Genomic DNA, 24,912 nt, shown 5'->3' on the forward strand with positions numbered 1-24,912 from the left:
GCCATCTTGGGCTCCACCACAGCGAGGCACGAAACGGGGGGAGCCTCCCCTGCTGCGGGGTGAGGAGGAGCGGCAGCCGCCGCTGGCTGGGCGAGGAGTGGGCCGCGAAGGAGACGACGGCCGCCTCTGAGCGGAGCGGGGAGAAGGCGGCGGTGGACAGAAGCCGCGGCGGGGCAGGGATTCCCCCCCCCCCGCCCGTTGGTAGGCGCCGCCGCGCGAGGCCCGCCGGGCCTGGCGCACATGGCCCGGCCGTAGGAGCCTCCCCGCCCCTCCCCCGCTCCTTTCCCCGTCGCGCTCGAGCTGGGAGCGCGCGGCCGGCCCGGCCCCGCACCGACCCCCGCCCCCATGCAGGACACCGAGGAGAGCCCGGCGGCCGCCGCGCCGCCCGACGCCCCGCGGCCCGGCGAGGAGCCCGAGCAGACGGACGGGTCCCCGCCGCCGGCGGAGCCGCCGCCGCAGCAGCAGCAGCAGGAGGAGGAGGGAGAGGGGCAGGGAGACGAAGGCGAGTCTGAGGCGCCGCCGGGGCCCCCCGAGCCGCCGCCGCCCGCCGCCGAGGAGCCCGCCGCAGCCGCCGAGCCCGAGCAGCCGCCGCCGCCTCAGCCCTCCTCGCCTCAGCCGCCGTCCGGCCGCGAAAGTCCCGAGAAGGCGGAGGCGGAGCCCGAGGCCGAGCCGCCGGCCGGGGCCGAGCCCGAGGCCGAGCCAGCGGCGGAGGCCAAGACCGAGCCGCCGGCGGAGGCCGAGCCGCCGGCCGAGCCCGGCGCGGCGCAGGAGGATGGGGAGGCCGCGCCCGCCGCCCCCGTCGAGCCCGAGGACGAGATTTCCTTCAGCGACCCCGAGGACTTCGTGGACGACATCAGCGACGAAGGTGCGGGCTGGAGCGGGCGGCGGCGCTGGTGGGAGGGCGGCCGGCGCCTGGGCCTGGTCAGGCCGGCCGTGAGGGGAAGGGAGGGGCCGCGGGGAGGCGGGAGAGCTCCGGCGGTGGGCCCCGGCTCTGCCCGCCGCCACGGAGCGCTGGGGAGGCCGCGGCTGCTCCGGGCCGAGCCGGCGGGTGCCGCACGGCCCGCCGCGCCCGTGGCCGTGGGGCTGCCCTGTGTGCGAGCGGTGCCCGACCGCGCCATCCCGGGAGAGTGCGTGGGGAGCCGGGCCTCTGCTGGGAAACGCTCCGCTTTCCCGCGTCCCCCTGGGCCTGGCGGCCGGCTCTTCCCCCGTGTGCGGCGGCGTGGTAGCGGGCTGCTCGTAATACGAAGTACACGTCTTCATCCCAGCAGTGTTTCTTAAATGAGCCGCCTTCTGGTGTGTCTGTGCACCGTGCAGTAACGTGTGCTGCTGCTGCTCTTTAATTTACGATTAAACTTCAGGTATCGGTCTGTGGGCTACCCTCACAAAATAGAATACTCAACTTGTGCGCTTTCCGTTTGCCTCCATCGGTTAAACTCAACTATAAAAACAGAAGTTTTAAATCGTTGACCAGATGTTTACAAACTGGATTTCATCCTTCTATTTTTTCCACACATCCAGAGTGAAATCTATCGATAAATAGTATGGGTTTGAGAAGAGTTACTGCTCACGAAGATGTGACATAGATACTTTGTGACAAGAAAATATGGAAAAATTATTTCTGGCAGTTGAAAATTCAAACTGAGGCCCTTTTAAAAGGATTGGATATTGACTGTCAAAATGGCTAAGCTATTGTGTAACTGCACCGATAGTTATGGCAATACCTAGTTTTGGCATACAGGAGTTAGAAATATATTTTAATATTTTTCAGATAAATCTTTCTAGAGAAATCATCTCAGTTCTCAGAATAGCAAAAGTACTTATTTTGCCAATACTTGTTCTAGCGTATGTGCTGTTGTAGGGTCTTGTATACGTATATCCTACATGGGTCTTATGTTACACGTATCAGAACTGGAAAAGTGTTTCTTAAAGCATGTGATTGTAAGTCGGTCTGTTATTTCAATTGGCAGTGGAATACAGGTGGTATATGTGCCTTCCACTGTTCTGGTCCTGTGTTTAGCTTAATAAAATGGCAGAAAAATATCTTAGATTAAGAAGGTCTTTGCTATTCTCAATTTAGCAGTCTGTATAGCTCTTTGAACTTGTACATTTGTTTCTTAAAGAGACCTTGGCAAAGTTGTCTGCAAGCATATAGTTGGACTCTTTTTGTCTAGTTAAGTGTTTGTGTGGTACGCTTTGTCTACATCTAGTACTATTATGTTCATTTCTGTCTGTTCAGAAACTATGCATATTTTGCATCCTCACCTATTTTATTGTTAAGGATTAATTTGGTTAACTTCTCAGCTGTATGAATAATACAGTGTTAGTGTCTGAATTACAGTGTTTAAGTTTAGTCACTCTTGCTGGTCTGGCTTTCCAAGTGTGTTACTTCTTGAGCTTCCTTATTCCTTTCCCCTTATCCTGATGACTCCCCAGGGAGAAAGGCAGTCCATCAGTGTCACTGAGCCAAGGCTATTTCAATGCTTATGATAACATTACATCTTTAGGAACACCTTTGAGCTCGACTAGCTTTAGGATCAGACCATCTCAGATGCATTACTTCAGCTTTTTGTTCCAGAATGGTGTTGGCATGGCAGCACAGCTGATCCAGGTTCAAGCAGGAGAAGGGATGTGTCAGATAACCACTTAGGTGCAAAGAAGCTTTAGTTCAGATAATGATAGTGGTCCTTAAAATACTGCCCGCCGAAGATAGCTGTGTACTCACCACACCCCGCTTTTCTTGTGAGTGGAATAAGAGCTGGCTAAACCAGCTGCTTACCCTTTGAAGATTCCTTTGTTCACAATTTTGAATTAAGGTAGAGGAAGGGTACAGTGTAGGTATTTGTCTTTAGTCTGTTACAGTTTTGATTCAATACAGGGTATTGTATTCTTGCACATGAATCTAAATATGCATTCCTTGGTTTGTCTGTAGGCCTACAAAGTCTTTTCTGAGAAGTGGTTATGTAAAAATGACTAACAGAGCCTAAAAAATTACTCTTTTGTATTATTTTGTGGTTTTGTTTTTATTGTAGGCTTCTGTGGAAATGTCCTTGTGGGATGTGCTTTCATTTTATATGCAGGGAAAATCTAAGATATGGGATTATAGTGTAAATAAGAATTTTACATGTTTTTTTTACTGTAACATCAGATTTTTAAATTCCTCCTTTCAATCCTTACAATTTTTGTAGGCATAGCAGACACTTCGCAGTGTGTGTCCTGAATCCTAGGCAAGTGATTACCTATCTGCAACTTCAGTGTATTGTCAGCTACCTGGAGAATGGCTTACTCCTGCAAGCATATCTTAAGATCCTGTATATGCTAGGAAGTTAACTTGCAGCAGTCATCTGTGTTCTGCTCTTCTGGATCTGTAGCAGTTTGAGTCAGCTTTCAACTTTGTAGCAAAAAGTTAAAGAAGGAGGGGAAGGTGGTCCAAAATACCTTTGGTAGTAACTTAAAGCACTTTTAGTCTGTGTGGTAGAATGCTGTCTATGGAGTGATTCCCGATAGCCACTGCTGTACTTTTGAAAGAAGTCAGGTTTTTGCTGTATGTTCCATTTTCCTTCTACTTCTTTGCTTACTGTTTGTTCCAGATAGTGCTCTTAAAGTTGTCATCATCTGTGATAGTGCTTGTTGGGACTGGTGCCTCTATCTTCCTGTCAGGTTTTTTCAGTGATCTGTATGGTTTTGTGTTATCAGAATCTCTGTTCTTAACTCTGTTTCTTTATCAACTTTTCCTGTGCTTGACTTTTTCTTTTCCCAATTTTCAGTCTGCTGCTCTCCACTAAGGCTCTTCTAACTTACTTAAACATTCATTTCTACCAAGTTCTTCTGCTTTTCACTAATCTTGGTGTTGTACACTGTTCACTGAATATTTGGCTTGCTCTGAAGTGTAAATGTGGTTTTAGCCATTTTTGAATAGTTGCTACAAACTAGTAAATAGTTGCTATAAATGGGAGAAGCTTGTGGGTATAATCTGAAGTGTGCGGAGTAAGTAAAATGACATAACATGGAAGATTATTCCTCTGACCTCTTCAGCTTTCTTTGGTTGCTACCATTAATAGTAGGTTTTCACAATTTCTGTGGTTTTGTTTTTATTATACAAGTTAGCATCTTTTAACTTTTAATTTGTAGTTCCTATATGCACATGGAGAGCATCTTTGAGTAATAAATACTACAAACAACAACATTCTGTGAGTACTATGTAACCTTGGTGGTGATAGCATCTGTTTATGCATAAACTTTTGTGAAGCATATTGCCCCAAATTAATGGAAAGCTTAGATGTAATAACCTGTTGAAGCTTAAAGTTATAGAAGGCCAAGATTTTCTAGTAGCTTGAAATTCAAAGTAAGTATATTTCTTCACTGCTAGAGATCTTTGCAGTGCTGTTTCTGGGCAGAATAATTTCTAGAATTCCAAAACCAGAAAAATTGTGTAAAAGTTTCTTCAAAATTTCAACATATCTAACACTTTTCTTTGTTTGTTCTCATATTTTAAATGTTCCTATATGTGTTTGGATTCTTTTTCCCCTAATCTGTGAATACTGTATACAGTCTGACTCTCCAAATTTTATCTATAATGCTAATTCAGAAGTTTAGTGTCATGCACTTATTGTCTGTCTAGTCTTGCATTTTATAGTGCACATTAGCTTAAAACTTACTGCAGATATGCATGTATATTTTTCCTGTTTATATGGCACGTGTGAAACTTTGCCACTCAGTTCAGTACATTTGGCGCTTTTTTGTGAGCAGAATGTCTATTCTGGCCCATTTAGGAACATAAAACTAAAAATGTCAATAAACAGAAATAATTGCCACTTCTAACTGATGTTTCTTTAGAATACAATAATGCAATCAAGTTGCGGGGCATGACCGATTGTGAAACGGTCAGTATTCTAGACAAGAATTAAAGTGTATGTTTGCACAGGATTGCTAGGGATGGTGTGGGATTTTGTTCCTGGAAAGGTTTAAAAATAACCTTAGGTTAAAGTTATTTGAGAGTTGGTTTGGATATCCTTCTCTTTAGTGATTCTAGTTCAATCCATTGAGGACTGAATCATTGGTGTAATTTTTCTGACTCTTCTTGGATCTACAGGTCAGTGCGTTTCTGCAGTTAGGTAAAGTTAGTTTGAGAAGTGTGTTTAAATTTGTACCTTACTAGCAGGATTTAGTTGATGGATACAGAACAATCTTAATAGAATTGACTTGAGGAATAGATCAAATTGAGGTATTTCTAGAACTCTACAGAATGCATGTTTAGAAGCCTACCACATAAAAGTAATGCAGCATTGTTGTTGAAGCTCCTGATTTTGTGCACAACTTATAGCTGTACTTTGTACCTTTTAACTGTTTTTATCCCAGTGCGCAGTATGCAAGCCGCTGCTGCAGAGTTACGGTCGTTCTGAATGTTCTCTCTTCTGTGTAAGAGAAACTCCAACAATATTGTAAGCAATCTCTTCCCAGTAGAAAGAAGCTGACAGTGCAGTGACTGAACAAACCATCCCACCAGCAAGTACTCTCAAAATTTTTAAGATGATATAGGAAAGGGGAATTAGTATGGTTGAAGAATATCCAGAGTATGAAAAGGTGTGTGCTTGTCTTCACTTGCTGCATGCTTAAATATGGCTTTAAATGTCTTGTCTTAGACCTTCATTTTTGTGTTTAATTAAAGGTTTAGATGGAGTGTGAGTTCTCAAACATAATTATAGTGATGCTAAGACATGCAGAGCTGCCAGTACAGCAGAGTGTTTTGAATTATGCTAAAACTCATATGATTTAGGAGGGAGGTACATGTTACATTTCTTCTTATCAAAGTAATCCGGTTATAATTTCAGCAAGGCTACTAGTCAGAGCTTGGGTATTAAATCTTAGTTATCTGTTTTCTCGTCAATTTTGAGGATGTCGTGGGGCAGTTCCAACTCCTGAAACAAACTGATAGTGCAAGTGTTGACATCCTCAATGTAAGGTATTTCTTTAAGAAAGACTTTAAGAGTTAGCTGCTTGAAGTTTGTCAAGAAACTGTGTAATCATGCCTCTTAGCAAGGAAGTACTGTTGGACTGTTGTGTATTCACTTCAGTTGTTCTCTGATAGAATGTTCATTCACTACCAAGTTTCTTAAATGATTCTTGAAATTTCCTGAAATTTGAAGTCTTCCTGTTCTCTTACTATCGCTATTCTTTTCATCTTTCTGTCTTCCTCCTTAATGATGTAGACTGGTGCCTTAGTTTCTTGTATGCTTTTTCTTTGCAGAATTACTTGGTGATGTGCTGAAAGATCGGCCACAGGAAGCAGATGGAATTGACTCGGTAATCGTCGTGGATAATGTTCCCCAGGTTGGACCAGACCGACTTGAGAAACTGAAGAATGTTATCCACAAAATATTTTCCAAGTTTGGTAAAATTATCAATGAATTCTATCCAGAAGCAGATGGGAAGACAAAAGGGTAAGTCATGATCACTCCTGCTGGAAATAGGATTGAAACACTGCTGTGACCTACCCTGGATTATTAGCGTCAATACTTTATGGCCAGTTTTTATGGTGACCTCATAGTCACGCTCATCACTTTCTTCTACCTTAGTCTGTACAATCCTGACATCTAGTCTCAGTGACAAACAGAAGTTCCTGAGGGAGCTGAGAAGCTTAATAGCTCATTAAGCTACAGTGTGTGGGGGGATTAATTATGGAAACAGTTTGGAAGACAATTTTCTGTGCAGTACCAAATGAGGATTTTTGTTAATTTTCTGCCATGGCTAATAAACAGGTTAAAGTTCCATTTTAGTTAAAAACTTAGTAGCAGTGGATGTACTGTTTATTGCAAAATGGAATATCGATATTCTGTCTCTGTCTTACATTAGTGACTCCAACTTCCTTAAGTTCAGCGAGCCCTTCCCAGGACCCTTTTACCCTTTGCCAACTTCGAATTCTTGTTCCTGGTTAATTGCAGCATCTGAAATTGAGAAGAAAGCTAACCAGAAATGATCAAGCCCAAAGGGAGAGGGCAAGGGAAAGAAAGTTTTAGGGAAAGAAACCAGGCAAAAATCAATCTGATAAATATGAGGTTTTATTGAGTCTTGTTACTGCAGTTGGAGTAGCATATATTCGTGAGTTTGGGGGGAGTCCATAGTTTAGAAAGCATAAAAAAAGTGGGTTTGCTGGAGTGGAGGGGTTGCTGGTTCTATAAGGTCAGCGTGAGAAGCACGAGAAAATTATTCTTTCTGTGTTCATGCCTCTCTTTGAGGCAGTGTCTGACAGTCTTCAGTATACTGTCAATTTTAAGTCTGCTGGGCTACAAGCTAGATTGTATTAGTGGCAAGAAGGAAGCTGAATTATATTCAGTGTAATTGAAAAACAAGAATGGTGCTTCAAGATGCCTATGACAGCAAGATTTACAATTTCTAAACACGATCTGTCATTCAGCTGTAAAGAGCTGCATGCTTAACCAGCCTATTACTAGCTCTCATTGTTGTTCTGTGTTGCATTGAACTTGCATTCATCGCTTAGTCTAGCCCGTTTACAGAAAGAATATCAGCTGAATTCAGGTCAAGCCCATACAGCTAAAAAGTGCCTATGTGCCCATGGCCAAAACAGAGATTAACTGCTTTTTACCCTAATTGGTTAGGGACGAGACAAGAAGTTATTTTGTGGATGCTCTGTACTGAGTTCTTAGTTCATCCCCATTGTTTCTTTTTATTTTATTTATTTATTTAATTTCTTTTTTATTACGGGCTTGTTACATAGTCAACAATGACTTCCTACTTTTGTTGTCCTTCACTGTAGGTACATCTTTCTGGAGTACATGTCTCCATCTCATGCAGTGGATGCTGTGAAGAATGCAGATGGATACAAACTGGATAAACAGCACACTTTCAGAGTCAACCTTTTCACAGACTTTGATAAGTGAGTGCAGCTATCGTGTATATCTGTAGATTTTGGGATTCTAATCAAGAGTGCCTGCATGGAGTGTAACAAATCAAATTGCTCTTTCAGGTACATGACAATCAGTGATGAATGGGAAATCCCTGAGAAACAGCCATTTAAGGATTTGGTAAGTATTTTTTGGAAAAGTGGAAGGAATATTCACCATAATATGAAGTGGTTACTTCATTGCTGGAGTGTTCATATGAAAATAGAAACAATGTGTTAATTGTGGTGTTATAAGTAGCAGTAGTGATCAAGTGCTCCCGAGCCTTCGTTCTCACTGTCATGAAGTGACAGGAAGAATTTAGTGTTTCTGCTTAGTAGTTCCAGATAGGGTAAAACTTAAGAGTAAATAATGATTTTGCACAAGTAATTTAAAAATAGAATTTTGAAAGTATCTTATTATATTTTAAATGTTTGAGGTGAACTTCTATGTTTGTTACCACTAGCTTTGTATAAAGGCCTGTGGAGGAAGGGATAGTTCTTAAAAAAAAAAAACAAAACAAAACAAAACACCAAAAAAAACCCCCTAAGTTATTTTAGGCTAGAAATGTTAAACATCATCAGACCACCTTGAAGGTCCACCTTTTTATGATCTGTTCTCTTAGCCTCCAGCAACCAGTAGTTTGAATTATTTAATTTCACTTTAAAAACTTGTTTGCAATGGTAAGACTCCAAAGTTGGACACTCTGTGTAAGACCGACTTGCATCTGCTAGGCAGGTGTTAATTTGGGGAACTTGTCGTCTTAGCCTTTGACTCACTAATAATATTTTTGCTTCTGTTCTTCTTAGGGGAATCTCCGATACTGGTTGGAAGATCCTGATTGTAGGGATCAGTACAGTGTGATTTTTGAGTCAGGAGACCGGACCTCCATTTTTTGGAATGATATCAAGGAACCTGTTCAAATCGAGGACAGAGCAGTGAGTGTCCTGGAAGTGCTGTACATTGCAGCTACACTGTCAGTCTCATTCGTTTTATGACATTTCAGGTTTTTCTTTTTTTTTTTTAAGATTTTTTTTCCCCATTACTGAAATACTTTTTTTCTTCCTTTTGAAGACGAGTGGTGAAATTACATCCTTTAGAATTACGTAACTGCTTAGGTAAAACAAATGTGGAGTTAACTTGTTTGTGGTCTTTTTTTTTTTTTTTAACTGGTCCACAATGCCTCTTAGTTTCCTTCATCTGTATATTCTAGGTGATTCAGAAAGACCTGAAAATGCAAAGTCAGAGTTTGAGGAGTACTATTCATTAGAGCTGAGTATGTGCTTAAGTATGCTGCTTCTGATCACTTTTTGCTTTTTTGCTGACCGCAGAGGTGCTAAAGAGGAATAGCTGGTTTGGTAATAGCATATAAAAGGGAGAGTTAGCGTGCCTGTCTGCTGCAGGCAGTTGACTTGCTGAGAACTGTTGGTACCCAGAAGCATTTTCTTTAATAACCATTATGCACTACAGTAGAAAGAAGTTGGCTCTGGGATGATGAGTAATTTTTCTCATCACCATGGTCACTGGCCATGGTCTGTGTTGCTGAAACCTCCCTAACTTAGCTGAAGGTCAAGAGCTGTATTTTTGTTAAGAAATTTGAAATACTTAGCCTTACTTCTGAGAAGAGTATGTTCTTACCAGGGCTGAAAGACAACAAGGAAACCCAAACCTGTTAGGTGGGTTTAATTGTTACTATACAAAGGTTGTCACTGTACCTGGAAAATATTTTTGGTGATCAGTAAGTTGAAAAGGTCTCAACTGACAGTTTTCAACCTGAAGAATAAGTACTGTGCATTATGTGCATGAAATTAAACTCCACAACTAGTCCAAGGTATCACTAATTCTGAGATCTTCACTTAGTAAATGGATTTGCAAAATGCAATGCTACAAGCCACGCTAGTTCTTTTCTCTTTAGGAATCCAGCATGAAATTAAACCTTTGCGTATTCTTTTTTTTTTTTTTTTTCAAATCCAGCGGTGGACAGAAACCTATGTGCGTTGGTCCCCAAAGGGTACCTACTTGGCTACGTTCCACCAGAGAGGCATTGCACTTTGGGGTGGAGAGAAGTTCAAGCAGATTCAAAGGTTTAGTCACCAGGGAGTGCAGCTTATTGACTTCTCGCCCTGTGAAAGGTATGGAGTATGACATTGGTTTGGGCTAAGGGATCAAAAGCATGAAGCGCACACGTTCTGGCTGCTGTACTTTCAAATCTCATGTGGTTGGGGTCTTCCATTCTCCTTTGCCTTTGGAAGTACTGCTTTTCATGCATAAATCCTTCTTAGAACGAGTGAAACTCTGCCTGACTTTTCTTTGACTTCAGGAAAGATTCTTAACATAATCCGGAATAATTGGTCTGCAAAACCGAGCTGTCAAGTTTCCTCAAAGACATTATGATCCCAGGGGAGAAGGCCGTACTTTTTCCTCCTTAGTTGGATGGGATGTCTGTAGTGTTAGATTTCTGGTTCTCTGGTAGTCCTGAAATGAATTCCTTAAGCTTTCTTTAATGTTAAAGAGCTCTTTAGAGAAGGCTAAAATTTCAGGACTGAAATGTATCTTGTTTTGCTAGTTTTCAAGTAATGTATTTGAAAGCAATTAGGTTTTATGTTTATTGTATTAAAGATTATTCATCTTTAAATGGAGAAGTCTAGCATACCTACAGTTCAGGTTGGCTAAGGTCAATGGATTTATATTCGGTTCGAAACCACTGATGTTCTCGTGGCAAAACTATATAGTAGGTAACAGTCTATTTGGTGAGTTCCCCTCTCACAATTTGGGAAGACTTGCACATAAATCTGGAGTCTTTTGAGCCAGAAGGATGCCAGGGAAATACTGCATCTTAGAAGCTTTCTCCCCCTTTATCATACTGTTCTTATTTTTCTCTCCTCAAAAAAATCCCATTAGAGAAACTGCTGTTTGAAAGTGCATTGTATTTAAATATTATTTGGATGAAAGCCTGCTGGTACTGACATATTAGATGAAGTTTCGATAGTGAAATTGATTATTTCTTTTGTAGGTATTTAGTGACCTTCAGCCCTTTGATGGACACACAGGATGACCCTCAGGCTATTATCATCTGGGATATTCTGACTGGGCAAAAGAAGCGAGGATTCCACTGTGAAAACTCAGCTCACTGGCCTATTTTTAAGTAGGTTGAGAAACAAAATTAGAACAGAGAGAAGTAGTCCCAAACTTCGTTTAATTAAAAAGGTAGTTCCTATCTAATATTCTTTTTTTCTTTTATTTGCTTAGGTGGAGTCATGATGGTAAATTCTTTGCTCGAATGACTTCAGATACCCTCAGCATCTATGAAACACCTGTAAGTTCTTGGGTTTTTTTTGCGTAACACTTATTGCATTACAATGTCAGTCTTTCCCATGGCATCTATTTTAAAGCATACATTTTAATATTACACTCTAGAGCTGGGCTTAAAAGGGGAGAAATCCATTTGCTCTTATCTTGTTCCTTCCTGGGTGAAAAACTTTAGCTGAGTTTGACAGTAAATTTCACACCACGCTTTCAGAAGGACTAGACAGCTCAATATACTACTTACAAGAGTCAATAGGATCAAGGTTATTTGGTGTCTCCCAGCTCTCAGTAGTGGGTGAGTGCCAGAGTACCCAAAATGCACTATAAATTGCAGCCTAATCTAGTCTGTTTTGCTTTTTCATTATAATTCAGGCTGCTGTACTCATTAATTCTGTACAGCAATTTTTATTTTATTTGTAATTGTGGTATACATATGTTCATAATAAAAAACAGGGATAGAGGATCTCTGAAAACTACTCAATTTCCTAGTTTATATGCTGTAATAATAAGAGTAGAAGGTGTGTGTGTAAATGTAAGGATGTTACTAACTTGAAAATTCACACCTTTCTCTTCTTTTAGTCTATGGGTTTGTTGGACAAAAAAAGCTTGAAAATCAATGGGATAAGGTGAGTCTATTCCTTTATAAAGATAACTGCTCTCTTGAGTTGGAATCTTTATGTCTGGGGCTTTGTTATGGTGAGAGGAATCTTTAGACCTGACTAGAGCAAATGGCCTTATATGCTGAAGTGGTCAAATTAGACAAATGGGCAAAAAGGAATGGAAAATTTACCATTTATTGATGTACACAGTTGACACCTTGCATGCTTTGAAATCCTCTTTGTTGTACTGCTTAATACAGGGTCTAGCTTGGGAGGCCTGTTCCTTGTCTACAAAACCAAACTGGAATGCAATTTGTTAGGGAATATCTCCCTAACAAGATTTGTGTGCTGGCTTAAAACAGTGTGCTGGATACTGCCTGTTGGCAAGGAACGGGTTTGGTTTTGTGCATGTCTGCACAATAGACACTCACTCGTGAGAGTTTTTTGAGGGTACCTCTCTGTAAAGCAACAAGAAAATCAAGTGTATCCAGGTGCAAGAAGATTGTCTCCAGTGTAATTTAATAGGGGCTTTTTGCTCATTAGTTTAATCAGCCTGTTTCTTAGATCTTTGGCAGTTACACTAGGTGTAACCTCTACTCTTTAGTGAAACGTACTGTTTTGATAACACTGGTCATATAGCAAGTTTAAATAGCAGTTCAAAAATCTGTTTTGGTATGATATGTGTTAGGTTATTGTCCTCAGTTGCTTGTCTGTGTTTGTCTTTATTATTGAGGGTTGATATTTGTCTGCAACATTCAGATACAATGATGAAAATGGTTTCTGCTTGTAGTATCTCTAACTAAAAATTAAAATGGCATATTTTTAACTTTCTTCCTGTAGAGACTTCTCATGGTCTCCAGGTGGTAACATAATTGCTTTCTGGGTGCCTGAGGACAAAGACATCCCAGCAAGAGTGACTTTGATGCAGCTGCCTTCTAGACAAGAAATTCGCGTGCGGAATTTGTTCAATGTCGTAGATTGTAAACTACACTGGCAGAAGAACGGGGATTACCTATGTGTGAAGGTAGACAGGACTCCCAAAGGCACACAGGTATGTCGATTCTGATTATATTCATAAAATTTGGTTCCATCTCGTGCTGACACCTCATTTTCTTAAAGTACTGTCTTTTAATATAGGCAATGTAAATTATATGATGTCAAAGCTATTTTTCATTTTCCATTTGAATTTGAGGCATGTGGAGAGCAAAATGTATGTAATGTTTGCATCCAAGATTTGCTTTGACTTTAGTGGCATCTTGGACTTGGGTGAGAGCTATATGCCTCACCTCTCTTCCCACTCACTGTTAAGCAGTTGTTGAACATAGGTCCTACTGCACAATGTGCCATATGTTTAGCTGTCTTAATTAAATTTAATAACAACCTGAAAAGAAACAAATGATTTTATACAATTCTTCAGTTACTCTTTATCAGAACAGAAAAATTTAGAATGTGTTCAGTAATGAGGTATACTGTATTTATCTGCTTTCATTAAAGAAACAAATCTTGACTCTGTCTCTCATCCTGCATCCTGACAGGCTAATTGCGTAGTTGTCCTTCTATGCCTAGCAATAAAATTATTTGCTCTACTGCCTCTGTGCTGGATAATGAGCTGATCTTGGCCTTTACAGGGAGTAGTGACCAACTTTGAAATATTCCGAATGAGAGAGAAACAGGTGCCAGTGGATGTGGTGGAAATGAAAGGTAATGCCAAGTATTTCCTTACTTTTCATCTTTAACTTTTTTGAGTAGACATTTGCATGTGACATAATTAGGAAATTAATTCTTTTGATAGGAGCTACAATATTCATGTTGCAGGGCGTCTCATGTAAAAGTGAGAAATCAAAACTTTGGTTGCTGTTCATGCTTGTGACTGACTTGAAAAATGACAGAACTGAAAATCTGTTATTAATAAAGATGGTAGGGTTGATAATATGGGTGTATTTTGTAGAAGACAGGAGACTTTAGAGCTATTGTTTGACTGAAACACTTCCTATAACTCCCTGCATTTCCTTTATCAACCCATGTTTTAAAAGATAGTCTATATGGCAAAGTCTGTTAACTGATGGATGGGTTCCTTCTATTCAGCATCTCGGTTTTCTTTGGTAACTGCTTGAAATCAAAGCTTTGTATTGCCTTTTGACAGAGTTTTGACACCTTTTCTTTGTTACAGAAAGCATTATAGCCTTTGCTTGGGAACCAAATGGAAGCAAGTTTGCTGTGTTGCATGGAGAAACTCCACGAATTTCAGTTTCCTTTTACCATGTTAAAAACAATGGGAAAATAGAACTCATAAGTAAGTGACTGAAAAACAAGTGAAAAGTGCAGATACTAAGCATTTTGCATGGCAATAGATGCAGTAAACTCAAAATTGTGGCTGTTCGTGGTGGATAGTATGTCAGTAGGTGCTATGTCTAGCTTTCTGGTGACAGCTAAACTGTTTTCATTTTGAATCAGTCCAGGGTCTGGTAATAAAAGGCCTACAAGCCAGAATAATTTTGTGGCCTTGGGAAGTTCATGTGAGGCAATAGCACAGACTTGGCTCACTTTAGATAAAATTTATTCTCAAGTTGGGTGTTGGGGTCTTCTGATCTCCTCTTTCTTCTGCTAGCTTTGGATGTTCTGGCGGTACTGCGTTTTGTTTTTAGAAGTGTACAGCTAAGGGCTGTTGTTAAGGCTTGCAGAGTTCAGAAATGTCTTTTGAGGAATGGATGGAGTTGACTGTAAGCTAATTGATGGCATTGGATTGAGATCTTTTTCTGAATTTGTCTTGTTTCTTTCCAGAAACGTTTGACAAACAGCAGGCAAACACGATATTCTGGAGTCCTCAAGGGCAATTTGTAGTGTTGGCTGGCCTCAGAAGGTGAGTATTGCGCAGGTTACTGAACACCACATTCATTTTAAGGAGGAAAAAGGCTAGAGTATCTCATGAACAAGTGTTTGGTATCTCCATGAATGTTGCGTTACTGTGCAATCCTGATACAGCTTCGCAAAAGAAAAGATGCAATTTCATGATTTAGTTAGTCCTTTGTAACTTGCTATTTTTGCCACATCAAATGAAGAATGCATTTTTCAACAGAAAAGTGGATCTGTAGAAACGCTTTTCAGCTGTTGAAGTTAAATACTGACTCTCAACTAATCCCGTTTGCACTGCGCATGTGGCTCTTAATGCATTTGTTGTCATAGCCTTGTGCCTCCTCATGGGCCATACCTCTTAATGACAAAGCTGTTTAGTTAAAGAGTTATCAAGAAAGTTTCATGTTACAGCAAGTGAAAGTGATTTTTATTAACCAGTTGAGTAGTATTTACCTTTACATGCTTTCAGACAAGCGCTGCTGTTCATATTAGAAATCTGTTTTTCTCTTTAATCTCGTCTTCACTACTTTAAATATGTCTAAGCATAAGGTTGTTAAACTTTGGCTGTAACTTGCCTTATAGTATGTTTTCACTGTGACTTTAAGAACAGAAATAAAATGGGTTAAGGGTCACTGCACATAGAAACAGAAGTGTCATTCTTACTTGGATTTTTGTTTTTATTCATCGCGTTGCTTTCTAGCCACAGAGACTGGTATGAGCCTGTCTCTTGGTTGCTGTGAAAATTTATCTTTGTAGTGAGGAGTTGTAAAGATGCAGCTTGTGAAATGTTTTTTTTAAAAAAAACAAGCTATACTAGTGTGTAAAACGATCTGTCTTGTTTTGTCTTCGCAGCATGAACGGTGCCTTAGCATTTGTTGATACATCTGATTGCACCATGATGAATATTGCCGAACACTATACAGCTTCAGATGTGGAATGGGATCCTACAGGCAGATACATTGTGACTTCTGTGTCTTGGTGGAGCCACAAAGTACTAATGCTTGCCTTTTTTTTTTTTTTTTCCTTTCCCCCTCTCCTTTCTCTTCCAGAGGTATTGGAAAGGGCGATTGGTGAGGAAGAGAAAATGGACACCTGTGACTGGTCATATGACTTAAAAGCTGCACCATAGTTTTATACGTTAATTTCAGTTAAAACAGTTAAAACATGAGTTTTTATTTAGGCCATTAGCTTCACCAGTTGTCCAAAATAAGTTCTGGAAGGGCAGTTCATGAGTCTAAACTGACTTTTTCTGAATTTTCATTATGTCTTTAGTGGTTTGAAACTTGATCTCCTTGTGGTCCACACAGAACTGCAGGATTTATTGCACTTGTCATTACTTTTGCATGGTTCCAGCCACTGCACTGTAATCCTCTCCTGTACAAGTATAGAATCTGAGACTTAAGAATATGATAGAAGGGCTGGCTTAGTTTCAAACTGCTGTGATCATCCAGAAGGTAACTTCTTGCAAGCTTCAGTGGAACAAATATTTTGCTGAAGAATTTGACTCATGCAAGGAAGGCACTAACAAAAAGAGCACCCTGGTTCTGTTGACTAATGGTGCTGATCTTATAAAAAAGACGCTTAAGACGTGGAGTGAGGACTACAGTGTTAAGTTATAGCTTATCTTGCTGAGATGGTGCACTGCTCTTTCAGGTGGACAATGCCTATTGGTTATGGACCTTCCAAGGCCGTCTACTTCAGAAAAACAATAAAGACAGGTTCTGTCAGCTTCTCTGGAGACCACGACCAGCTACCTTGCTCAGTGAGGATCAGATAAAGGTAGTGTATTCCACTGACTCTTTCTGCTGACGTTGATTTGGTGTATAAGCATACTCAGTTTACTCCCTCTTCTTGAGGATGAGGCTTGAACTTAGAGTTACGCAACTGCCTTTCACCCTGAGTTTGTGAAAAAACATATTGCTGTAGGGGACCTCACTTCTGGGAATGACTGTAAATATTAGCTGTTCTTTAAGCTCAGAATAGAAACGGCTACCTGTTGTTCTTACAGTTAGAGTACAGTCAAAGGGTATAAAGAATAACAAAATTGAGTTTAGCTGTCCAGACTTCACTAATTGCATGTGGACAGAAATATTTATATGATCTGTAAGCCAGGAAGAACAAAGGGAAATTGCCTAGAAGAGAGATGTTTTTAAAAAATGTGTAGCCTGTTAGGCCTACCAAAGGAGTTCTTACAGAATATGATGGTTGTGATTGCTAGTCTGATATCCTAGTTGAAATAAAATTCCCTGTTTTACAGCAAATTAAGAAGGACCTGAAGAAATACTCCAAGATATTTGAGCAGAAGGATCGCCTGAGCCAGTCCAAAGCTTCAAAGGCAAGACACTTCTGAAATACAATAATGTAGATGAAACTCTTGTAACCTATCCTTAGTTATTTTGTAATGGTGATATGTAAATGAAATTTCTTGTATAACAAACACCTGTGTTGATTTGAATCCAGATGGTTAGAGTTAGTTCCAATAGGTAGCTCAGACAGCTGCCACTAAACTGTCAGGTTAAACAGTAATGAATATGGAGAGGCACTGGTGTTACCTTATTAAGCAAAGGTGGTAAAATTTTGGGGTTCTTAGTGAGTTGCTGCATTAGCCAGTCTTTAAATAAAGAAAAGCTCTTTAAATTAAAAAAAAAAAACAAACCTCACCAAACCAGCTTTTTGATTATGTAAGATTTGGTTACATTCTTTTAAGTCAGTAGAAAGTATGTTCCTGAGAAAAAAGTTTGACTTGCTAACAAATGCATTGCATGTGGATTTGATTTATTGGGGAGGTTTAACGACCTTTTCCTGCCTCCGTAGGAGCTAGTGGAAAGGAGACGTACAATGATGGAAGAGTTCAGAAAGTACCGCAAGATGGCACAAGAGTTGTACATGGAGCAGAGGAATGAGCGTTTAGAGCTTCGAGGAGGTAAGCCGCACATAGTACTTGTAAAGAATCACTGCTAGATAACTGCTGTTTCTTACTAAACAACTACCCTGTTCTGGGGATTCATCCACTTCTTCTTTCCCTCCATTTCCTGCCAAAGCTAGTCCTTTGTTCTCTGAAGGTTATTTATACTTTTTATCCTGAATTGCAACAGGTTGATTTGTTTGTCTGTTTTTTACGGGAGAAAGCTCAAATATTGCTAGCTGTCAGATTTTGGTATCTGTGTTTTACCTCGCCACTTTATTCTTTAAAGCAAGCATTGGCTTGACCTTGGGATAAGACTGTGAAGAGATTTGGGTATTGCATTTAACCAGAAAATCCACAAAAGCCCTGTGGTGGGAGACAGTAATGCCTTGGTTGTCATTTGATGAATTTAGCATGTAGGTGTCGTAATTTAAAGCACCAAATACCTCTTATTTCACTGCTGGTTTAAGGACTGTTTCTGCCAAGAGCATCAAATCTTTCCATTGCTGCTTTGTTTGATGCATTCAGTGTTAATGTTTTCTCCATTCCAGGGGTAGACACAGATGAGCTGGACAGCAATGTCGATGACTGGGAGGAGGAGACTGTTGAATTTTTTATCAATGAAGAAATTATTACCCTTGCAGAACCAGAGTAATTAATAAAACTGTGGTAAGATAACGTACCTCTCAGTAGAGAGAAAGTTTTTCTGTCAGCTATTGCTATAGATTCAATATTTTGCTTGAGAAAGTTAGGTCTGTTTGTTGCATGAGTGAATGTATTGTTCTCTGAGTTGGTTTAGGTTTTCACTGTGGCTAGAGGGGACAAAAGGGGTTTTTTAAAAGTAATCACAGATGGTCAGATTTGAATTGTACTGAGCAGAATAATGTGTATGTCCTGTCCTGCTACAGCAATCAAACTCACAACAGAGTCAAGGTGAACTTCTAAACACAGCATATTGCAGAATCTGTAAGTTCTGTCAGTAGGAGGAATTGTAGTTAGTATGAGATAGAAATTTTGCCTTTTGGAAGAATTGCGTGTTAGTTCAAGACTGGACAGAGTTTAAATACTGTACTAAAGATTATACAGCAAGTTGACTGTGGGCTGATAAAACTTTGAGTAGGTGTTTAAATATCCACAAGAACTCTGCTATCACTTTCTAGAAATGTTGGGTAGAATTCAGGTAGTAGCAGATTCTTGTGTACTGACTGTCACTGCTTGTTGTTGAAATCTTTTATTTAATCCAGTGCTTTTCCCAGTTCCTTTTTGTGAATTCATATGTTGAAAAGAGAAGCTACTTTCAGCCCCTGTTGTAGGAAGCTTGACATTGTTGTATTGAGAAGGGAAAAGGTATTTTGATAGTGAAGGCACTCACATAGGACTTAAAACCTGGAATAGGTTCCTGCTCTGTCATGTTTAGGACTTCACTTAAGGAGGAGGAAGGGGAGACTGGAAGTATGCCTTTTGCAGTTGTAAATCACCCTACAGCTCTTTAGCCTCCAGATACCCAAGGAGTTCAAGTTCCACGGGTCCTGAGGGAACTGGCGGATGAAGTTGCTCAACCACTACCCATCATATTTGAGAAGTCATGACAGTTTGGTGAAGTTCCCTCTGACTGGAAAAGGGGAAACATAACCCCCGTTTTTAAAAAGGGAAAAAAGGAGGACCAGGGGAACTACAGGCCGGTCAGTCTCACCTCTGTGCCCAGCAAGATCATGGAGCAGATCCTCCTGGCAACTGTGCTAACGCATATGGAAAATAAGGAGGTGATTGGTGACAGCCAGCATGGCTTCACTAAGGGCAAATTGTGCCTGAGAAATTTGGTGTCCTTCTCCGACGGGGTTACAGGGCTGGTGCATAAGGAGAGCAACTGACTACCTGGACTTGTGCAAAGCATTTGACACTGTCCTGCATGACACCCTTGTCTCTAAATTGGAGAGACATGGATTCGATGGATGGACCACTCAGTGGATAAGGAATCATCTGGATGATCACACTGAAAGAGTTGTGGTCAACAGCTCGATGTCCAATTGAAGACCAGTGATGAATGGCGTTCCTCAGGGGTCGGTATCGAGACCAGCGCTGTTTAACATCCTTGTCAGTGTCCTGGACAGTGGGATTGAGCGCGCCCTCAGCAAGTTTGCCAATGACGCCAAGCTGTGTGGTGTGGTCGACACGCTGGAGGGAAGGGATGCCATCCAGAGGGACCTTGACAGGCTTGAGAGGTGTGCCCGTGTGAACCTCGTGAAGTTCAACAAGGCCAAGTGCAAGGTCCTGCACATGGGTCAGGGCAGTCCTAAGCACAAATACAGGCTGGGTGGAGAATGAATAGAGAGCAGCCCTGAGGAGGAGGACTTGGGGGTGTTGGTTGATGGGAAGCTCGACGTGACCTGGCCAACTGTATCCTGGGCTGCATCAAAAGAAGCATGACCAGCAGGTCAAGGGGGATGATTCTCCCCCTCTACTCCACCCTTGTGAGACCCCACCTGGAGTACTGCATCCAGCTCTGGGGCCCCCAACATAAGAAGGACGTGGACCTGTTGGAGGAAGCCCAGAGGAGGGCCATGAAGATGATCAGAGGACTGGTGCACCTCTCCTATGAAGAGACAGGCTGAGAGAGTTGGGGTTGTTCAGCCTGGAGAAGAGTCGTCTCTGGGGAGACTTTACAGCAGCCTTCTAGTACCTGAAGGGGGCCTACAAGAAAGCTGGAGAAGGACTTTTTACACGGGAGCATAGTGATAGGACAAAGGGTAATGGCTTTAAACTGAAAGAGGGTAAATTTAGATTAGATATAAGGAAGAAATTCTTCACTGTGAGGGTGGTGAGGCACTGGAACAGGTTGACCAGAGAAGTTGTGGATGCTCACCCGTGGAAGTGTTCAAAGCCAGGCTGGATGGGGCTTTGAGCAACCTGGTCTAGTGGAAGGTGTCCCTGCTGATGACAGGGGGGTTGGAACTAGATGGTCTTTAAGGTCCTTCCAACCCAAACCATTCTATGATTCTATGAAAATATGAGCAGTAAACCTCTTGCACCTGTAGAAAAATTAATAGCCTTGATATATTTGAATGTGTTTGGATCTGGCTTATCTGTGTCCTGTACATGAGAGATCCTTTTATGGAAGGAAGAGGGAGAGGAGCTGCTTAGTGTACGGGTTTAAACAAATGTAAGTTTAAGAACAGGTGAAACACGTGCTTATGTAGCCTTTCACCCGCTAGCATCTGTGGTGAGGTTGAGCCGTTTGTATAAAAGCATAGTAACTAACTCACCTCTTTTTTCCTTTTCTGCAGCACTACCATATCTTGTGCTGAAAAGAAGTTCGTTCGTTTTCAGAAAGCCTACATCAACTTTGGAATTTTTAATCCATATTCTTGCACTCTGGAAGGGTGGATGCACCAGATTTTCTCCATTCTGACACATTGTAGTGCCTTTACATCTTGCTGCCTGCTGCAGTGAGATACTGGCAAGGCGCTGCTTTTAAATTTTTATTCTTTTTTTTTTTAGGGTTTGATTATTTTTTTTTTCTTTTTAAATCCACTACTACCAGTATTTACTTCCTGACTCCCGTATAGTACTTGCCAACTGGCAGTTTTTGACTATTGCCAGTGAGGTGAGAGTCATCAACCTCTGTCTTACACACACACATGATGTTTCTGTTTCAGGACTCTTTCTATGTCCCGAGTGCATGGACAGGTGTTAATTTTGTTTGGGGAAAAGTCAACAGAACCATTTTTCGTATGATATGTTTTAGTGTGCTGAAGCAGCACTACAGTGGGCTATATCCTCCTCCTTTCAGATTGTGAAAGGATGTCTCCCTCAAAGAGCTGAATATGGAAATAAAAGCAGACCTATACTAAAACCAGGCTGGCTACGCGTTGTTTGTAGGGAATCTTTCCCTGAATGACGGAAGTCAAACATACCCACAGTAATGAGTGTTTGCTATATTGACTATATGGTTCCTTTTGGATTTTCTTTTTTTTTTTTTTTTTTTTAATCTCAGTTCCTCATGGCTCTTCTGGTTTTGTGTTGTGGTTTGTTTGCTTTTTACACTGATGGTATGGCTCATTAATCTGACAGGTTGACCTGTTTGCTATAGTGGAGTTACTAGAAAATGAGTGGATTTCTCAAACCATTTGCAAACTCATACTAGCCTCAGGAATTACTGGAAGTCGAAGTCTTATTAGTGAACTTTGCAAACTTTCAGAGAAGTGCTCTGTATACACATGCCTTATGCTCCCTGTTACAGTACCTGGTTTCACTTCTAAAGCCCTCTGTGCTCAGAGGGGAAAAGTGTACTTAAAGCTGGTGGAGCAACTTCTCTGTATTTGTGTTTACGAGTAGAAATTCTTTCCTGGGTATTGTCAGAGCAGTGAGAGAGATTGGCCTCCTGCTTGCCCTTTGAGGGGCAGAGGAGGAGGAGGATGGTCCTGTCTCCTCTCCTGGACTGGCCGGTGAAGTTGCTAATGCGAGCCCTCTTGACTGGCTCTTTTTAAACCCTGAGCTCACTTGCATAGCAGTGTCCGACAGATCTGAAGCGGAAAGCAGAAAGTACCCTTTGGGCAAAGGGTACACTCGGCTGGAGGCGGCCAAGGGACAGCAATGTGTTTAGCACTCACTTTTCTTTGTCCTTAGGTGAACTTGCTGTGATACCAAATGCACGAACCTCTCATTTAACTCCCATGTTCTCTTCAGCAGGAAGACTCTTCAAAATAATTGTTCCGTAATGATGGTATTGACTTAGTTTCAATAGTTCATTCTTAAACTGGTGGCTGTTTTTTTTTTTGCGGAAGTCTGTATTAGTTTCCAGTTTTCTGCATTTGTTCATTCATAATCCATATATACAGATATATAGATGATTAAAGTTTTGTCCACAATATTTACCAAGCTCATCTCTTGACTGGGGGAAAAAAACAAACAAACAAAAAAACAGTGCAGAAGAACTACTAGCACATCAAAGTTCTCCAGTAGTGGCTTGAACTTCTCTAGCAGGAATCATTTTAATTACCCTTTAGCTGACTTCTCAACCATTTTCTAAGCTATGAATTGAGTTGAAAGGCTTTTCAACTCAATGTCCCCCCTGTCTCCATGTAACGAAGTTTTAATAGGCTACTGTGTTTTATTCCTGGCCATTTTCAAAGTAAAGTAATGCCAATGTTAAATTAACTGAGTTCTCTTCTGAGATGCTTCTCTGAAGCGTGGATCATCAAGTGAGCAAAAATAAAAAAAAAAAAAAATCCACCACCCAAAATTAGACGTTCCTGTAGGACCTTTGGAAGCTGACAAGATGCTGTCCTGACCAGCAGTTAAGGTCTCTTCTCATCTGTTACGCTGGCATTTCTGACACTGCTCCCTTCAATTACTGTGTCTTTTCTGTAGTGTTTCTTGCTTCAAATGCTTTTTGCAAATTATGTGCTACTGAAATTGCTTTCTGGGTACGTATTTGGTAAACTAGTCTATTTGGCTTATCTCTGGATAACATGAGGAGTTGTAGTAGGGAGGAAGGATCTTGTTGGATCGAATCCATGTTGGTTTATAGCCACAAGTACTCTGTGCCACTGGTTTTCAGGCTGTGGCCCTTACAGGGGCCTCTGAAGGATGGTCAAAACAGAAGCAGGTTTGTAGGTACTGTACAGAGATATGTATGGGTGGGGAAAAAGGCTTCCAACAGCAGTTGTACCTCCACTGAATGCCTTCAAGGGGCCAGAATTCGGGTGGGGGAACAAACCTTAAGCATTAAGTAGGATAGTATCTCTCACTGTGTTTGTTAAAGTATCGTCTGAAGTATTTTTAATGGTTGTTCTTAAACAGCAAGGTTGACTGGAACAATTCATACAATCCTGGGGTAGCCTTCACTTTCACAGTCTTTATTTTGTATTTGTAATAAATAAACATTCTTATGACCTTTTAACTATCTACAGTCCTTAATGCAAACTTCATAGAGCAAGTTTTGTTCACTTGCTATACTAAGTTTTAACTTCTTAAATTCTAATATTTTTAATAAAGCCTTACTGTAACTTTTATGAGCTTTGACTCGTTTACTGTCAATAAATAATGAAGACAAAAGGTGATCTTGTTATGTCTTTTTTAATAGGTGGTTCTAATGAATGGACTGACACTAAAATTGCTGAAGGATTGACTTCCTGAATGTAGGAGTCATGAAATGCCACTGTGTGTGAAGTGACAGAATGAAGTTGGCACTTAGCTCAGGGCGGTAGCAAACTGTTTCCTGACTGTCTCGATGGCTGTTGTCAGTTCTTGTGCAAGACTGAAGGGGCCAGGGTGCTTCTTGCTCAGCTTTTGGTGGAGCTGTGGGCCCCTGGTTGTGCTGCATGTTTGCATGCATCTCCTTCCTAGGGGAACGAGAAATCTGGCATCCTAGAGGGCAGAAAATGAAGGCTGTGGCCTGCTCACCAAGGGTGTGTGTAGATGGATTTGCATGTAATGAACTAATTTGAGCTTGCAGGTCGGTCATTTTGCTTATCCTGGGCCCTTTCACCTTGTCCCGTGCCAGGTGTAGTGGTGGCACTGCTTCCTGCAGCCTGGAGTAGGCAGGGAGCTGCTGCAGCCCCTTCCTGCCCTGGGGCTCAGTATTTCACTGCTGCCTCTCCTGCTGTCCCTGCAGTCATCCCCTACCAGGGGGAGCACAGGTGTTGCCTCTCTCTTCCTTCCCTGGGGTGATTGCTGCTGCTGCTGCTGCCTCTGAACCATTCAGCCTCCTGCCCGCACAGTCTCCTGAAGGGCTCCAACTCGATGTGCACCTCCCTGGGCAAACCACCCAGCCCTGAGCTGGCATCATCTCGCAGCTCGGCCACGAAGGAGCAGCAGGTTACGGTGAGTCCGCTTGCTTAGGGGAGGACACAGGACAGGGAGCAGCAGCTGGGTTGTGTCCAGCCCGCCATCCTTCCTATCATGTTTGCCAGCTGTCTTCTAGTGTTCCTGGCCTCTGTGGCCCAGCTGAAGAAAAAAACCCAGACTTGCTCTCTTTGTGCAAAACTGTGTGTGATTTTAAGCAGAAGTTGGGTATAAGTATCCTGCACAGGAGAAAATTGTCTCGTAGGGGAGGTGAGGCTGGGTAACCTGGCAGGTGGTGGTGGTTGGCCCTCCTTGAACAGTGATTTTCAGTGTGTGCATCTCTTTGGGATCTAAGTGACAGATTGATAATAAGCAGCTAAAAGCAGCTGGGATTATAGTCCTGTCTGAGTCCGCACCATTGCTCCAGGACCTCAGCATCTCTCTGTGTTGATCGGAGTAAGAGGAGTGCTTTGAAAATGTAATCCTTTGCCAAGTTTCAAGCTTCAGCCCTGTGGCTCTCTGTTAAACTGAAGCGTTGCCCTCACATTGTGCTGAAACACAACTGATA

General features: G+C 41.7%; 1 protein-coding gene across 2 annotated transcripts; it reads left to right on the forward strand.

The window, feature by feature from the left end:
• The first annotated feature begins 198 nt into the window (after positions 1–198).
• On the forward strand, positions 199–21,086 carry EIF3B (eukaryotic translation initiation factor 3 subunit B). 2 transcript variants are annotated; one of them, XM_087730939.1, is made up of 19 exons: positions 199–865; positions 6,245–6,437; positions 7,772–7,891; positions 7,982–8,039; positions 8,705–8,833; positions 9,870–10,027; positions 10,909–11,040; positions 11,145–11,211; positions 11,781–11,827; positions 12,641–12,851; positions 13,429–13,501; positions 13,971–14,093; positions 14,582–14,660; positions 15,506–15,644; positions 16,307–16,432; positions 16,911–16,988; positions 17,468–17,576; positions 18,110–18,227; positions 20,843–21,086. In XM_087730939.1, the coding sequence occupies exons 1-18, from the start codon at positions 346–348 to the stop codon at positions 18,211–18,213; spliced, it is 2,466 nt and encodes an 821-aa protein (XP_087587065.1). In that variant the 5' UTR covers positions 199–345; the 3' UTR covers positions 18,214–18,227; positions 20,843–21,086. The 2 variants fall into 2 exon arrangements, with proteins under 2 accessions (XP_087587065.1, XP_087587066.1); XM_087730940.1 differs by having other exon boundaries at positions 18,110–18,224.
• Positions 21,087–24,912: the final 3,826 nt, after the last annotated feature.

The sequence above is a fragment of the Nipponia nippon genome, unplaced genomic scaffold, assembly GCF_047370975.1.
Source record: "Nipponia nippon isolate SJK-2023a ecotype South Korea unplaced genomic scaffold, ASM4737097v1 scaffold_5, whole genome shotgun sequence".
Classification (NCBI taxonomy): Eukaryota; Metazoa; Chordata; class Aves; order Pelecaniformes; family Threskiornithidae; genus Nipponia; species Nipponia nippon.

Bases quoted from the DNA above. Each gene is read 5' to 3' on its own strand.
- EIF3B (XM_087730939.1), top strand. From the start codon at position 346: ATGCAGGACACCGAGGAGAGCCCGGCGGCCGCCGCGCCGCCCGACGCC. The intron at 10,028-10,908 runs GTATGGAGTATG...TTTCTTTTGTAG, and splicing joins GACTTCTCGCCCTGTGAAAG to GTATTTAGTGACCTTCAGCC. The intron at 16,433-16,910 runs GTAGTGTATTCC...CCTGTTTTACAG, and splicing joins TCAGTGAGGATCAGATAAAG to CAAATTAAGAAGGACCTGAA.